General features: G+C 48.1%; 1 protein-coding gene and 1 pseudogene across 1 annotated transcript; one reads left to right on the forward strand and one right to left on the reverse strand.

Moving 5' to 3' along the window:
* Positions 1–2763: 2763 nt before the first annotated feature.
* LOC124968237 (serine protease 44-like) lies at positions 2764–5733 on the forward strand. The gene is made up of 5 exons (XM_047530531.1): positions 2764–3016; positions 3313–3469; positions 3790–4049; positions 4793–4950; positions 5509–5733. The coding sequence occupies exons 1-5, from the start codon at positions 2764–2766 to the stop codon at positions 5731–5733; spliced, it is 1053 nt and encodes a 350-aa protein (XP_047386487.1).
* A 2621-nt stretch (positions 5734–8354) lies between these two features.
* On the reverse strand, positions 8355–9787 carry LOC124968239 (28S ribosomal protein S9, mitochondrial-like; annotated as a pseudogene).
* Positions 9788–14659: the final 4872 nt, after the last annotated feature.

A 14659-nucleotide genomic window follows, 5' to 3' on the forward strand; every position in this document is an offset into this window, starting at 1 on the left:
TAAGTCAACATCATACCAATGTAAATAGCAAAGTGTTTATGCCTGTTTACTAGTTCATCACATGACATATTGAATAGATGTGGATTAAAGGACATTACTTAATAAAATTAACAATTTTTACAAGGATCATTTTGTAAGAAATATCTACATGTGTATATTTCAATGCAACAAAATAGGTGACGGAAGTGCCTAGCCCATATCTTCATGTAACTTACTTTTTTAAAAAAATATTTTTTAGTTGTCAATGGACCTTTATTTTATTTATTTATATGCAGTGCTGAGAATTGAAGCCAGTGCCTCATGCATGGTAGGTGAGCGCTCTACCACTGAGCCACAACCACAGCCCCTTACTTTTGTTTTCAAGAACTGTCATGATCCAACTCCAAATGTATCACCTCCATTGAATGATGGATGGCTGTTTTGTTCAATTGAATTTATGATTTGGCAAGTCTGACTAAATATCTACCTTATGATAGGAAGTACTAGTCTCTTAGTCACTTAATGTCCTATGATCTGGCATATGACTTCTTTGAGGATTCAATAGTGTGCCACGAGTTGCTTTTCAGAGTGTACTGTTTCTTTGCTGCAGATGGTATCGTCTTGCTCCAGAACTGGCAGAGGTCTATTACTGTGGACCTGGGTTGGGACATAACAGAAAAGCCTTGCAGCAATTTGATTCACCACAACAAACTTTAGCATCATGGGACTTGCCAGGGTATACAGCCCAAGTGACAAGGCTGCTTCTATCAGAGCCTGACTCTGCTCCCTCTACTTTCTCTCTTTTTTATTACTGGGCTTTGAACCCAGGGGTGCTTTACCACAGAGTTACATTCCCAGTCCTTTTCTGTTTTTAATTTTGAGACAGGGTCTTGCTAAGTTGCTTAGGGCCTCACTAAGTTGCTGAGGCTGACTCTGAACTTGTGACCCTTTTCCCTCAGTCTTCAAAGTCACTGGGATTACAGGTGTGAGTCAGAACCTCGACGCCTGACTCCATCTCTTGATAGGATGAGCTATAAAGCATCATGGTCACTTTTTGCAGTCTTTACATATCAAACAGCATCTCATGTTATTCTGTGTGAATAAACTACAAATTCCTGTGTGTTATTTTGAATAACGCAAAATATTGAATTAACAATACTGAATCAGAGAATTGCTAAGCATCTCAATTGGTCAAATCTGCCTTAATGGAAGAACTTCACCATGAGGAAGACTGCAAAAGCAAAAACTAACATTTTGCCTTGCTTCTAATGGGTGAGTTTTTTTTTTTTTTTTTGTTGTTGTTGTTTTGTTTTTTTGGTGATGCTGGGGATTGCACCCAGGGCCTTGTGCATGCAAGGCAAGCACTCTACCAACTGAGCTATATCCTCAGTTCGTGGCTGAGCATTTTTAGACGGCATAGTCAGGAGGAAAAACTGACTCAAGAAATAAAACAAAAAATAACAGAGGCACCCTATCTGGTTCTGATTCTAAAGTAATAGAAAGGTTAATATTCCTATAAACCTCTGTACCAAAATGATTTTATCTCTTTTACTGTGCTGAAATCTGAATATATGTCCTGTGAATATGCTAATCATGTGTGAAAGTTTTTTTCCTCAGCATGAACAGACTCAAGTGAGCTTGTGGCCCCTTCTATTTTCAAAGCCAGCAGTGAAACAAATTCATAGGTCTTTCTCCTCTGCTTCTGGCACTACACCTCTTTCTTTGACTTTGATCCTCTTGCCTATGATTACAGTGGGCCTACCTGGATAGTTCTTCCATCTCAAGAGTTTCAATTTAACCACATTCTGTTGGTCATGTGAGGTGACATTCACAGGTTCCAGAGATTAGAATGCATACCTCTTTGGGAGGCAAGGGAGTCCAGTACGGGGTGTTTCCAGATGTTGGCTATTGGGAAAAGACCACAAACATTTGTACAGGTTAGTGCGTTTGTGTGTGTGAGCATAAATCCTTATTTCTCCACGACAGAGACCCAGGAATATAATCACCGGATCGTACGATAATTGCATATTTTGTTTTACAAGAAACCGTCCATGGGTTTCCCAGACTGTAATACTTTACATCTGTATCACAATGTACGAGTGATCCAAGTATCTCTGCATCCCCGTCGGTATTTGGGGTTGTTACCATGTCTCAGTTTTGCCAATCTGAAAGGCGGGCAGTGCTATCTTATCGTGGTTTTAATTTGCAATCTGCGAATGGCCTGTGATCCCGGACCCTCTTTCCTTGTGGACAGGGGACACGGGACGTGGGACAGGGTGGCGGTGCCACGTCGACCTAGCTCGGAGGCCAGAGTGTGCGGTGCAGCCTTTCTGTGAAGGCGTCTACCTCTTACTGCAAACCAGAGGGGGCCGGCGGGCCCGGCGACCCCAGCCTGCAGCTCCGCGGGGGCGGCCGTTGCGGGTCTCCGCGGGAACCCAGGGCAGGGGCGGCCAGGGGCCAGGCCAGGCACGCCGGAACCGCAGCGCGAGGCGGGACGCACGTGCGCCGCGTCGCCCGCGCTGTTGGTCCGCGTTGCCCCCGCGGACAGGGCGGGGCGTCGGGAGCGCGACCTTTGGCGGCGGTCTCCATCGAGGACGACCACCTCATTAGTGCTTGTCCCTCGGTCGTGGCGGGAGGGAGGTCGAGGGAAACCCAGGAAGCCACACCCGGTTGGCTGGGTCCTCGCCCGCCAACGCCGCCGCCGCTTGCGCCTCGCGGGCGCGGGGCCGTTTCCCGCCACCGGCAGTCGGCGCGGCCGCGAGGGGGCGCCGCAGGGCCCGCTCCATGGCGTCCCGCGGCGGCGGCCTGGGCCTGCTGGCCTGGCTCCTGCTCCTGCGGCCGCGGCTCGGCGAGGCCCGCGCGGCCTCTGCACCCCCTGCGTCCCCTCCGCCCACCACCGGGGCGCTGCTGACCCCGCCCATGGCCGCGGGGCCCACGGGTCCGGCGGTGTTTGGTTCTGTTGACCCTGGTTCCTACAGGACTCGGGCACAGGCGCGGTCAGAAGAGGAGACTACGAAGAAAGTGGAATTCACTTCAGGTGACTTCTCAGCCACACCCTGACGCAGAGACTGCCTGGCCCGAGGGGTCGGGACCCTGAGGTCTAGGAGGCGGGCGCAGGAACCGCGGTCCCTGGGTGCTGGGTGCGGGCTCTGAGCGACCCAGCCTGCCCTTGAGATCTGAGGGGACGCAGCCATTCCCCAAGGAGTCTCAGGGATGCGGACCTGCCCTGGGGTCTGAGGGACATGGCTTGCTCCTCGGGGTCTGAGGATCTGGCTCAGGTGGCAGTGCAGCAGCATCTTTACTCTCAGCCCTCCCTTCACTGACCTGCTCCAGCATGTGGTCAAAGGTCTATGAGGATAGTTGGTGGAAGGCCAGCCGAGTCGGGGAAGTGGCCCTGGCAGGTGAGCCTGCAGGTAGAGAATCAACACATATGCGGAGGCTCCCTCATCTCCAATCAGTTGGTGCTCACTGCGGCCCACTGCGTATATGGGTGAGTGAGTGGGGCTCTGGGCTTGGGCCCCTGATCAGGTCGTGTGACCTGGAGCTAGTCTTATCCCCTCCCTGAGTTTCCTCTTCCTCATCTGAAAAGGGGGATGGGATTTTTTTTTTTAATTTCCTCTGGATGATACCTGAGGATTTGCATTTCTGACTCCTGAACAGGTGATAACTAGTCTGGTGACCACACTTGGAGTACTACTGGCTAGAGTGGTGACGGGTTGGGGAGGAGATATAGTTTGGAGGGAGGCTGGGAAGCACCTGGACTGGGTGGAAGGGAAGTGTGTATGTAGACCCTTCAGGATCTCTCCGTAGCCATCTGGAATACACAGTGAAGCTGGGGATCGGAGACCTGCGGTTTGAAAAGGCAGTCGTGGTCCCAGTCAAAGACATTGTCGTCCACCAGTATTACACTGCTTTTGGATTCATCGCAAATGACATTGCGCTTGCTCTGCTGGCTTACCCTGTGACTTACTCCGCATTCATTCAGCCTATATGCCTCCCTGAAAAGACTTTCTTGGTAGAGGCTAATACCATGTGCTGGGTCACCGGATGGGGCAAGCTAAACGAGCTAGGTGAGATTGTGAAGCAGGACTACCACAACCTTAGGCCCAGGGAGGAGGATACCTAGCAGCTTGGTGTTGGTCTGCAAGCTAAAGGGAGGGACAGGGAGGGAGATTTTCTAGTAGGGGAGTAAGGAAGGAGCAGGGAGAAGATGCTGCCAGGGAGTAATTTAACAACTGTCTGTCAGGAGTTGGGGGCTCGGGTGCCAAGCATGGTGGGTTTTTTCAAGGACAGATTTTAGGTCAGGAACTGATGAGCTGTCTGTGAATTTTAGTGTTCCTCCACGGAAGTATCTGCTTTGATAGCTAGGAAGCTTCCTGGTTGTGAGAAGAGGGAAGAAACTCTCAATGGGGCTATAGGACCTCCTATTCCTGGACTTTTGGGATTTTGGTACCTTTGGGGCACCACCTGTCTGAGAGTCTGTAATATTGTTCTAGAAAGTAAAGTTGCTTTATAGATGCACAGGGCACCCTGGTGATACTTAGAATGACAGAATTTGCTTGTCATTTCTCAGACTGACAAGACTGGCTTTCCTCCCCTGGGCTGTTTTTACTATTGCCTTGATTTGGATCTTAACATCCTCCTACACTCACGTCAGTGTTAGATCTCATTTCCTTCAGGGTCAGCTGGAGACGATAGCCAATTCCTAAGAGGAACCTGTGTGTGAACACTGAATTGAGACTCAGAGTAAGTACTGCTGCACCTGTCTAGTTGCATTCATGCAGATCCACTCCTAAATTATCTTTCTGTACAGAGAAAGTAGCACCAGATATTCTTCAGGAGGTTGAGCTAAGCATTATTCGTTACGAGGAATGTAATGACATATTCCAGAAAAGGATGGAAACTAAAGGTCAACTTGTCAGGGAAGGGGTAGTCTGTGCCTATAATGAAGAAGGAAAGGATTCCTGCCAGGTCAGTTTCATGGGCCCCTTGCTCCTCTGCATTACAGTTTTCTCCTCAAAGGTTTCTTATCCCCAGACAAAAGAGCCTGGGTTGTCCCCTAGTTCCCCCATTCACCTTTATTCAAGTAATGGTATACGAGGACAAGCCACCATGACTCTGCTGGGCTAGCCTGACATGGTCCTTTGGGAGAGAATAGTGGATGCTGCCTGGTGGGGGAGATGGGTTGTGAAATGGGGGGAGCAGGTTATAATACAATTTCCATGTTTTGGACTCCTTTTATATGGCATGCAATACACTTGGGTGAACAGTTTGTTCATTTTTGCCTTAGAGTAGATGCATTATCTTCATTTATGTTACTTTTTTGGAACACAGTTTTTTCAGTAGGTAGACATTTTTTATTTGTTAAAAATTTCAGTACTAAAATCTCATGCTCATAGGAACTAGGAGTTGGCAGGTGCCTGGGAACACCACATGTGTGCCCCTCTTGCCAGTAACCTGAAGTGCCATTAACCTGCTGTGATGTGGATTGATTCCATTCTTGCCTTTTGTTTCTTTCTTTTTCTCCAGGGAGATTCTGGGGGGCCCCTGGTCTGTGAATTTAATGAAACATGGATCCAGGTGGGGATCGTGAGCTGGGGCATTGGTTGTGGTCGCCTAGGCTACCCTGGAGTATATACAGAAGTTAGTTTCTACAGGGATTGGTTAACTCGTCTAGTGAACCAGGCTTCCTGTCTGGACTCAGCAAACTTCCTCATCTTAAGCCTGTGTGTGGGCATCCCAATGACCCTGTGATTACCCTGGCCCACTCCCCTCCTGTTTCTGAGTCTCCCACTAGGCCTCTCCTCTGACCTTCCTTTCCTTCTCAATGCCCTTTCTTCAAAGTCTGATTGGGATCTGTCGTCTCTGGGGAGACCCACATGGAGTATGGCAGGGAGACTGGGGCCTGAAAGTGTCCCAGCCTGGTGCTCTGCTCACTGGCCTCAGCCAACCTATGTCTGCTGGAAATATGGATGAACTGATCTAGCTAGAGGGCCAACAAGCCTGCCACTGGGAGCGTGGTGACTGACGGACACCTTGGAGAACATCTGCCAAAGGAGAGAAGTCTTCGTGGTGAAGGAAGCCCTGAACCTGGCCCTGATTTCAGAGTCTCCCTGAGACGTGTCACACCAGTCAGTGAGGTGAATGTCCAAGGGAATAAGGAGGCGCTGGCAGGTCCCTGCAGAGATGTGAGGCCTAGGACTTCAGCTCCACCTGGTTCGGTGCCTAGAGCTGGCACAGGTTCCCTTGTACCTCAGTGTGGATCTGACTGCGTGTGGGTAGCCTGTGGAACACGGGCCTTGTGGGATACCCCAATCTGGCATCCTTTCCTCAGTGCCGGAGTGGCTGCATCAGGGACACTCCAAGTTGTGTTGAGGCAGTTTTGAGTGTGGAGATTTCAGACGTGAACTGAATAAATGTTTGTTGGAGAGTTCCCTGTGTGTTCTGAAGTTCTGCTCACTTGGGGTATTTGCATCCACATAACTTCCTCTGTAGAGAACTGGGTCCCTATTTAGCTAAGGATGATAGTCTTCATTTAATTCTAAAAGAGCCAAAGATAAGAATTTTGTCTACCCCCTTTGAAATCTTATGGGTGGTTACAGTAAGTGGGTCCTGTGGCATGTGTGCCTGATTCTGGGATCATCATCTATTATGGTTTGTATCTGAATTACCCCCAAAGACTCAGATGTGGAGGGCTTTGTCCCCATGCAACAATATTTAGAGATTGGGCCTTTGGGAAATGATTGGCTCATCAGGGCTCTGTTGACATCAATGGATTAATAGCTTGAAGGCCTTATTGGGAACTACAGGAGTTGGGACCTGTTTGAAGGAAGGAGTTCACTAGAGGTGTGCCCTTGGGAACTCTGTCTTGTCCCTGGCCCCTTTCTCTCTCCTTTGTGACTATCATGAGCTGAGCTGCTTTCCTGCATCACACCCTTCCACCCTGTCGTTCTGCCTTATCCCAGGCCCAAAGCAGTGGAGTCAGCTGACTCGACTGAAATCTCTGAAACCATCAGCCAAAATAAATCTTTCTTTTTCTAAGTTGTTCTTGTCAAGTATTTTAATCATATCAATAAAACTGAGTAAGACATTATCTCTTTAGACTGGGGTTTTGTCATTGAGGTTAGCAGATCTGTAGTCAGGAGTAGGGGAGCATGAGAGACTGAGGCTGGCAAGTGGCATACTCACACACCTGGGGACCTCTCCTCACTGCCTGTCCCATGTGTGCACTAAAGAGACAGGATGGCCTGTGGGCTGGGTGTTGAGTCTAAAGAGCAGAGGACCCACAGGGAGAAGACTGGGTAGGAAGAACTCACTGTGTGTGTGTGTGTGTGTGAGAGAGAGAGAGAGAGAGAGAAGAGAGAGAGCATGCAACAGCTCTTCTTCCCAATTGCCAGCTATTGCCCCAGTGAGCTTTGTGGCTGGCTGCTGACCATTCTCCAGCCTTGGCCTCCTGTGCACCCATCCTTTGTCCATTGCGAGAGCTCCCACTTACAGAGGGCATCAGTGGGCAGCCTGTGATGGCCCCGCTTGTTACCTTGGGCAGGCTGGGATTGGGACAGTCTGCTCTGCAAATACCACCTAGTTACATCTCTACCCAGTAAATTATAGGTCACATTCAGAAGAAGTAAATTGGGCTATTCCACGTTGTTCCCTGTGCTGGGAATGCCAGTCTGGCCTCTAATTCCCTACTTCATCCTCCTCCTTGGTGAACACCCAATATGAGGATTGCCTCATGCACTGGACCATAGAATGTAACATGCTTTCTTCCAGGCTCTCCTGACTTTGGAGGCCCTGAGCCTGTTCCTTTCTATATTTGTGTATGTTGACATTTCATTGCTGAAGGCCAGGGCCCTCTGGTCCATCATGTTCTATCTCCTATCCTCTAGTTCCAGGCCTAGCCTAGAGCAGGAGTTCAGGAGCTGTCTGGTCAATGGATGGATGGGTTGATAGATAAATGAATATTCACATAGCTTCCGTCCCCCTACTCTTTTCTCTTCCTGCCGTCTTGGATCATTGCTTTGGTGCTGTTTTCCTTTCCAGGTTGTCTCAGTGGAGAGGAAAAAGCGCAACTAGGTAGGCAAGGGTCACAGTCACTGTCAGAGGAAGTCTCCAGCTCTTGGAAGTTTATGGTTTCAGATGAGGTCCCATTTGGTCTGCACATATTATGTAGGGGATAGGAATTCAGTTCAAGCATCTTTTTTTTTAACTTATTAATTTATTAATTGACAACTTTACAAAGCAGCATTTAAAAATAAATCATCTCAAAAGAAAGTTCTGCCAGTGCTGCCCTCACTGGCCAGCAGAGGCTGACCGTGTTCTGCCCTGTGCCAGGCCCGAGTTCAGCCTCTCCTTGCCCCTCCCGGGAAAGACATTCAGTGCTTCTTCCAGGTAAACTTTCTCCGGGCTCCCTCTTGGCCTGGCTTCTTCCGTTCCCTGACACAAGGATTGGTAGTAAGTAGTCCGACTTGTCTCATCCACTCGACCTCATCCTCAGTGATGAAGCTGCACAGGGCTTTTGCCATAGCCAAGCGAATTGCTCCTGCCTGTGCCAACCTCTGGCCCCCGAGACTGTGCAGGTCATGTCGTGTTTTCCAAGGCGGTCAAGGAAGTGAAAAGGGAACATCAACTGTTCTCTGTCCTGTGTGATTGGAAAGTACAGCAGATAATTGGTTCCATTCACTGTTATTCTTCCACTTCCGTTTTCATAAACAACTGCTTCTGCTTTTGCACTTTCTTCTACCTTCACTTGTGCTGAAGGCTCTTCCCTGCTTGTCATACTGCATAGCTTCAGTCAACTGCTTTTTTGATTAAATAGCTACACTTCTGTGAAACTTCTGCACAAATTCTTCTTCAGCAGGATCACACTGTAATGTCAATAACTTTTCTAGCAGCTGAATGAACTGCACATAATCTTTTCCCTCTTCTTTTTTTTTTTTTTACAAATCCTTGTGTCGAGGGCTGACTTTACATAATCTTGATCTGACAATTTTTCCACTAACATTTCTTCTAATTCCTCCTTAATCAGCCATCTGCTGCCAATCAGGTCTTTGGTTTCTGTTTTTTTTTTTTTTTTTTTCTGGAAGTAGACCTTTAGCTCGCAACTGATTTTGATGTTTTTCTATCTGGAGTAGTTTTCCATATACTTCATACATTAATGAATAATATGATTGTTTGCCAGTATAGAAGAGAAAATGAAATGGATGACCATCTTCTCCCCATTGGATTGCTCTTTGATTTGGAAAAATCTGTTCAGGATTCTTCATTATTGGCCTGGCTCACTTCTCAAACAAACCTCTTGGAAATAGGTAGACAATAGCTCTGTCAATATCCTCTTGGGTTAAAGTTTCTGGATCTTCTCCCTTCATGTTGGCCAAGTGTCTCTTTCTTATGTTGAACTCTTCAGTCTGCTTTTTAATAAAATCCTCTGTGTGTGTTTCACGTCTTGAGACTGGAACATTTTTCTTTTTTGTTACGATTGTGGTGTGTATTAACCTTAGTATCTTGTATCCGGTAGCTGTCTGCAAACTGGCCGTCCTGGATTACCAAAGTCCTTGCCTCCAGGCAACGCTAACCCTACCCACTAGAAAGAGCCGGTAGGAAAGCGCTCCACTGCAGGACACACAGGGAGCTGCCATCTTGGCTGTGGAGAACCTCAAGCATCTTTGTTACTGAGGAAAAGGGGCACAGTTTTCAGGAGAACAGAACACCAAGGGCCAAGCAAATATTAGCATTTTTACTCTTTCCAACATACATGTGTGAGTTACCTTTTATGAATCAGGCACTGGTGTGGGGCCACAAATAACATGTAGATAGCAGGTGGGAAATAGAAGTGGTCACTGGGAAGACCCTTAGAAATGGCTTGGTGACTGGGGAGAGCCTTGCTCTGAAAGAGACCAATTACACATGGAGAGGAGGAGGCAGGCAGTGAGTTCCACTGAAAATACTAGACTTTAAGCAAAACAAAGCATTGCAGCAACTAACCAACCCTGGCATTTTCTGATCATAAGAGGCAAGCGACACAGAACAATGAGCATTTCTAGTGCTCAGATTGGTGTCTTGAAACACAGTGGCTCACCAAAAGAAAACAGGGATGCTTGGAAAAGTGGCTTGAAAAATGTAGAGTTGCAGGACATGTATGACAGAACCCTGAAATTTCATGTCATCCCAGATAGCAAGAGGGCTATCAAAGATAACTGATTTCACATCTAAAGGACTCAGGATATGGTTGGAAGAATCACCATTAGTGACCAGTGGTGTCCCTACCAGATTCCATTTGCAGAGAAATCTCAGTCATCCCTCAGCTTCTGCAAATACTGACTCACAGCTGCAGCCTCATAAGAAGTACTCTCAGCTGCAGGAAACTTGCCCTGAAGATGACGTCCCTTTGCAGCATAACCATAGCAAGTGATTGGTGTGCAGGGATTGAAGGACCCAGACTCCTTCCCTACATACAGGATGAATTGGAAGGGCTTCTCAGAGGATGGGTGGAGACCTCAGTTGCAACTGTCTTGTAGCTCTAATTCTCCCAAGGACCAGCTCTGCCTCACGTGCTCCTTACTTCCCAAGGACACTCTCATCAACCTTGCACACAACTCTCTCCTCATCAGTGTGCAGGCAACTCAGTGTAACACATACTGCCTGATGAAAGATGGGAGCAAGTGTCTCAGTGATCTACCTGTGTGTCAGATCACCCCAAACTCAGTGGCCTGAAACAACACAATGTTTTCCTGTTGATCCTCATTATTCAAGGATTCTTATTTTCAAATTCACTAACGGGCTGAAATTTAGTTTGAAGTCCTAAGTCAGTACTCAGTGCTTTTGTGGTCACAGTGGACGTGCACAGAGCAATAGAAACACTTGAGTTATCTGGCCCACATGCTCCTAGCTGAGGTTGGAGTGTGATGCTTTTCTTGCTTCCTTCAGCTCTCATATCATAAACAAGGGTCCTTTTTGTCATCTTTGTACTGCCACATTTGTTACAATTTTATGCCTTTTGTCGGCAATTTTGCTGTTTGAAAGCTCCCCACGTGTATTATGCAAATACTGCTTAGCGTTCCTAAGTACAAGAAAGCCCTGTGAAGAAAAAGGGTGTGTTGGAGCAGCCTCATCAGGCAAATCCAGTGAATTCATAGAGCGTGAGTAGTGAGTTGTCTTCACAGAGGAACACATGAAACAAGGTTGTCAATGAGAACATCTTGAGCAGAGGCTCACAGGAACCCAAGGCCTGTGTGAATGCTGGCAGCAACAGATCAGTATTTGCTCATTCAGCGTCACGATGGCTTTGAAGAACCTCACTCCTGTGAGTAGGAGGATTCAGCATTGCTTCTCACAGTATTGTAGGTTGGTTGGGTCATTCTGCCTGTCCAGTCAGAGCTCATTCCTAAGGCTACATCCATGAGGCAGCTGCATCAGGGCCCAGGATGTCCCAGATGGCCTTCATCCAAGATGAGTGGTTACCTGGTGTATAGGTAGGGGTGCCTTGGTTTCCCTCCAAAGGCCTCTCATCCTCCCCTGGGCAGAGCTGGTGGTCTCAGGACAGTGTCCAGGTGGGGGAAAGCAGAAGCTGCCAGGACTTTTATCACCTCAATTCAGAAGTTGCTCAACTTGCCTTCTACCATATTCTGTTGTCCAAAGTAAGTCACCAGGCCTGCTCAGATTCATTGAGACTGGGGAAGAGAATTTCATTTCTTGTTGGGCAGAGATGCAAACTATTGTGATCATGTTTTCTAATCTTCCACAAGAACAATAATAGCTGCAATTCTCTGAAATCTCTAAAATGTGTGAACACTCAATACCTTTAAAATTTTTTACCAAGTATGACACAAAGATGAGGTCACTATTTTCAGCCCCTAATTAAATTAGTGCATGTAGGCATCATCCTCAACAGCTCCTAATGACACAAAAGGAGACCACGTAGACATGGTGTCTCCTAATGACAGAATGTAATGTTGATAGGGATCGAATACCACTGTGGATTTGCAGGAACTAAAAAGAGGCAGAGGAACACATTGAACTGCACCATGAGTGCAATTCACAAAGTCCAGATGGGAGACTCCAGGGACCAAACAGCCAGGAATCTTCAACAGATGAGTTGTGAGGTACTGAGTCCTAAGTGTGTGTACAGGTATATCAAATCCAAAAAAGTCATGCCAGACCAAAGTGTATTGTGCAGGGAAGCAAGAACCATAAAGAAACACAAGGAATTCCATACAGGTGGGATGAATGGTTACATTTGAGAGTGGAAGGAAATAGTTTCACAGAGGGCACACAGAAGGGCTTCACAGGGACTGGCATAGCCCCTTTTCCTGACCTGGACTATAGTTCCACGCATGGTCAGTGTACAGGGATTACAGCTACATATTTGTAGATCCTTGGCACTGATATTGGTATTATTTTAGCAAGGAGACGTTAAAAAGAAAATTGGAAAACTGCCATGGTGTGAGGTTGGCAGGTGTGGGGGTGTGGTACTTAAGACCGATGAGCAACTTTACACCCTGAGATTCATTCCGATCTGAAGGACCTTACAGGGGCACTGTAAAGCGATCCCGGCCTGGCCTGAGACCCAGTGGTCTGCGCACGCAGTCCGTGCACAAGTGCAGGTGCGACCCCACGCGGGGGCGCAACAGAGGGCTGGCAGGCCCATGGCGTCCCTGAGCGACCGCGGTGGCACTGGCAGCTTCCTGAGCCTCCTGTTGTGGCTTCAGTTCCTCAGGCCTCTGCTCAGTGAGGCCTCAGGGGGTGTGGCCAGGCCGAGCTATCCCGGAGAGCATGGGTGGCAGTCAGGTGCTGGGGGACAAGTAGGAGTCGGGAAGCGACCCAGACTGACGCCCAGTACTGTCTTCTTTTTCAGGTGGGGGTTACAGAGCCCAGGAAGAGTCCTCAGTGGCCATGGCAGGCTCAGAGGCCCCAGCTCCTCCCAGACACCTGAAACTCCCAAAGAGTCCAGATCCAGCTGTAGCCCCCTCAACTCCGACCCCAGCAGGGGCCCCAGGATCTGGGACTACTTCAGAGTCCACCGTGGGACCATTCTTGCAATCCAGTGGCGCTTCTAATCCATTTGGAGATGTGCTTCCTTCAGGTAACTTCTGGTGCCAGGACTGTACCAGCCTGCCTGGGAGGTGAAAGGGAGCACAGCCAGGCTGGGGAGGATGGAGTCAGATCTTGTCCTGAGAGTGGGAGGGAGAGGACCTCCATCTGCCTTGTGTGCCATGGTCATGGGGTTGGGGGGCAATGGCTTCACTTCTAGTACCTTCTTTCCCAAACCATCCAGTATGTGGGCGTAGAAGTATGAGGATATACGGTGGAACAAAAGCCCCACGGAGGAAGTGGCCCTGGCAGGTGAGCCTGCAGTCCTATAACACACACGTGTGTGGAGGCTCCCTCATCACCAATCGGCTAGTGCTGACTGCTGCCCACTGCATACGTAGGTGAGTATTTGGGTCTTTGGGTTTTGGCCTCTGATCAGGCTGTGTCCTGTCTCCATCTCTGAGGTTTCTTCCTCATCAGAAGTAGGTGACAGCCCATGTTTTAATTTAGTCCAGGATTAGACCTGAGCATTTGTATTTCTAATAATTTCCCAGTGGACACTATCCTGAGGACCTGTTTTGGGGAACTTGTGACCACAGAGGTTGGGGTGTGGGAGGTGATTAGATTTGTAGAGAGGGAGTGGTTGATGGCTCACATTGGAAGTTGGGTTCAGACTGGGAACCATTTGGAATGTGTAGACAGGGAGTGTAGACCCTCTGGATTTCTATGAAGACAATGTCCTCTCCCCACAGCCGCTGGGAATACAAGGTGATGCTGGGAAACAATAAGTTGAATGAATTTGATGAGAACACAGTTTTGGTTCCAGTTAGAACCATTTTTCCTCATCAACATTATAACAGACAAAAACTCACTAATGACATTGCCATTGCTGTGCTGGCCTTTCCTGTGAATTATTCCTCGTACATCCAACCTATCTGCCTGCCTGAAAGGCCTTTCACAGTGAAGGCTGAGACATTGTGCTGGGTGACTGGATGGGGCCGCATAGAGGAGAATGGTGAGTCTTTCACCAGGATGCAAGGTGGGGCAGCTGGTGGTTTGGGGATGGTATGCAAGCTCCAGGGAGGTGCAGGAAAGTGATTTTCTAGTAGGTGGGTAATGGAGGAGGGTGGAGGATATCTTCACAGTGACCAAAACCGTTTTAGGAATTTTGATTGGTATGGGTGATAGGTATGGTGAGTTCTTTCCAGGATGCATTTGGATTCAGTGTGAAGAGCTGCTAGGCAATTTAAGAGGTTTTTAAGTGACTTTCCTTAGTGGGTTGAGCTTCTTGTCCCCCAGGACATAGGCCTAACCAGAGGAACCCTATCGGTGATGGTGCAGGTGAGCTGCCTGTCTGAGAATCTTTGATCATTTCTCAAGCTGGTAAAGCTTTGCCTATTTCTGTGTCTAATCTTTAAAATTTTTTTTTTCCTGTCTTCATTTTGCCTACCTCCTCCTCTAAGTGTTCATATGGGGCCTGAGTTCCCATCTGTGTCCAGCAGGCACATTACTGCATATTTTGTTTTGAAGGGCAACTGTGTGTAAACACTCTGATGAGCACCCAGAGTGTGTACCAAAGGCTCCTGTCCAGTCCCAGTTGTGCCGATTCACTTACTCCTAAATTGTGTTTCTTTAGTTCGGCCACGTATTC

This window comes from Sciurus carolinensis, chromosome 17, assembly GCF_902686445.1.
Source record: "Sciurus carolinensis chromosome 17, mSciCar1.2, whole genome shotgun sequence".
Lineage (NCBI taxonomy): Eukaryota > Metazoa > Chordata > Mammalia > Rodentia > Sciuridae > Sciurus > Sciurus carolinensis.

Bases quoted from the DNA above. Each gene is read 5' to 3' on its own strand.
- LOC124968237 (XM_047530531.1), top strand. From the start codon at position 2,764: ATGGCGTCCCGCGGCGGCGGCCTGGGCCTGCTGGCCTGGCTCCTGCTC. The intron at 3,470-3,789 runs GTGAGTGAGTGG...ATCTCTCCGTAG, and splicing joins GCGGCCCACTGCGTATATGG to CCATCTGGAATACACAGTGA. The intron at 4,951-5,508 runs GTCAGTTTCATG...CTTTTTCTCCAG, and splicing joins AAGGAAAGGATTCCTGCCAG to GGAGATTCTGGGGGGCCCCT.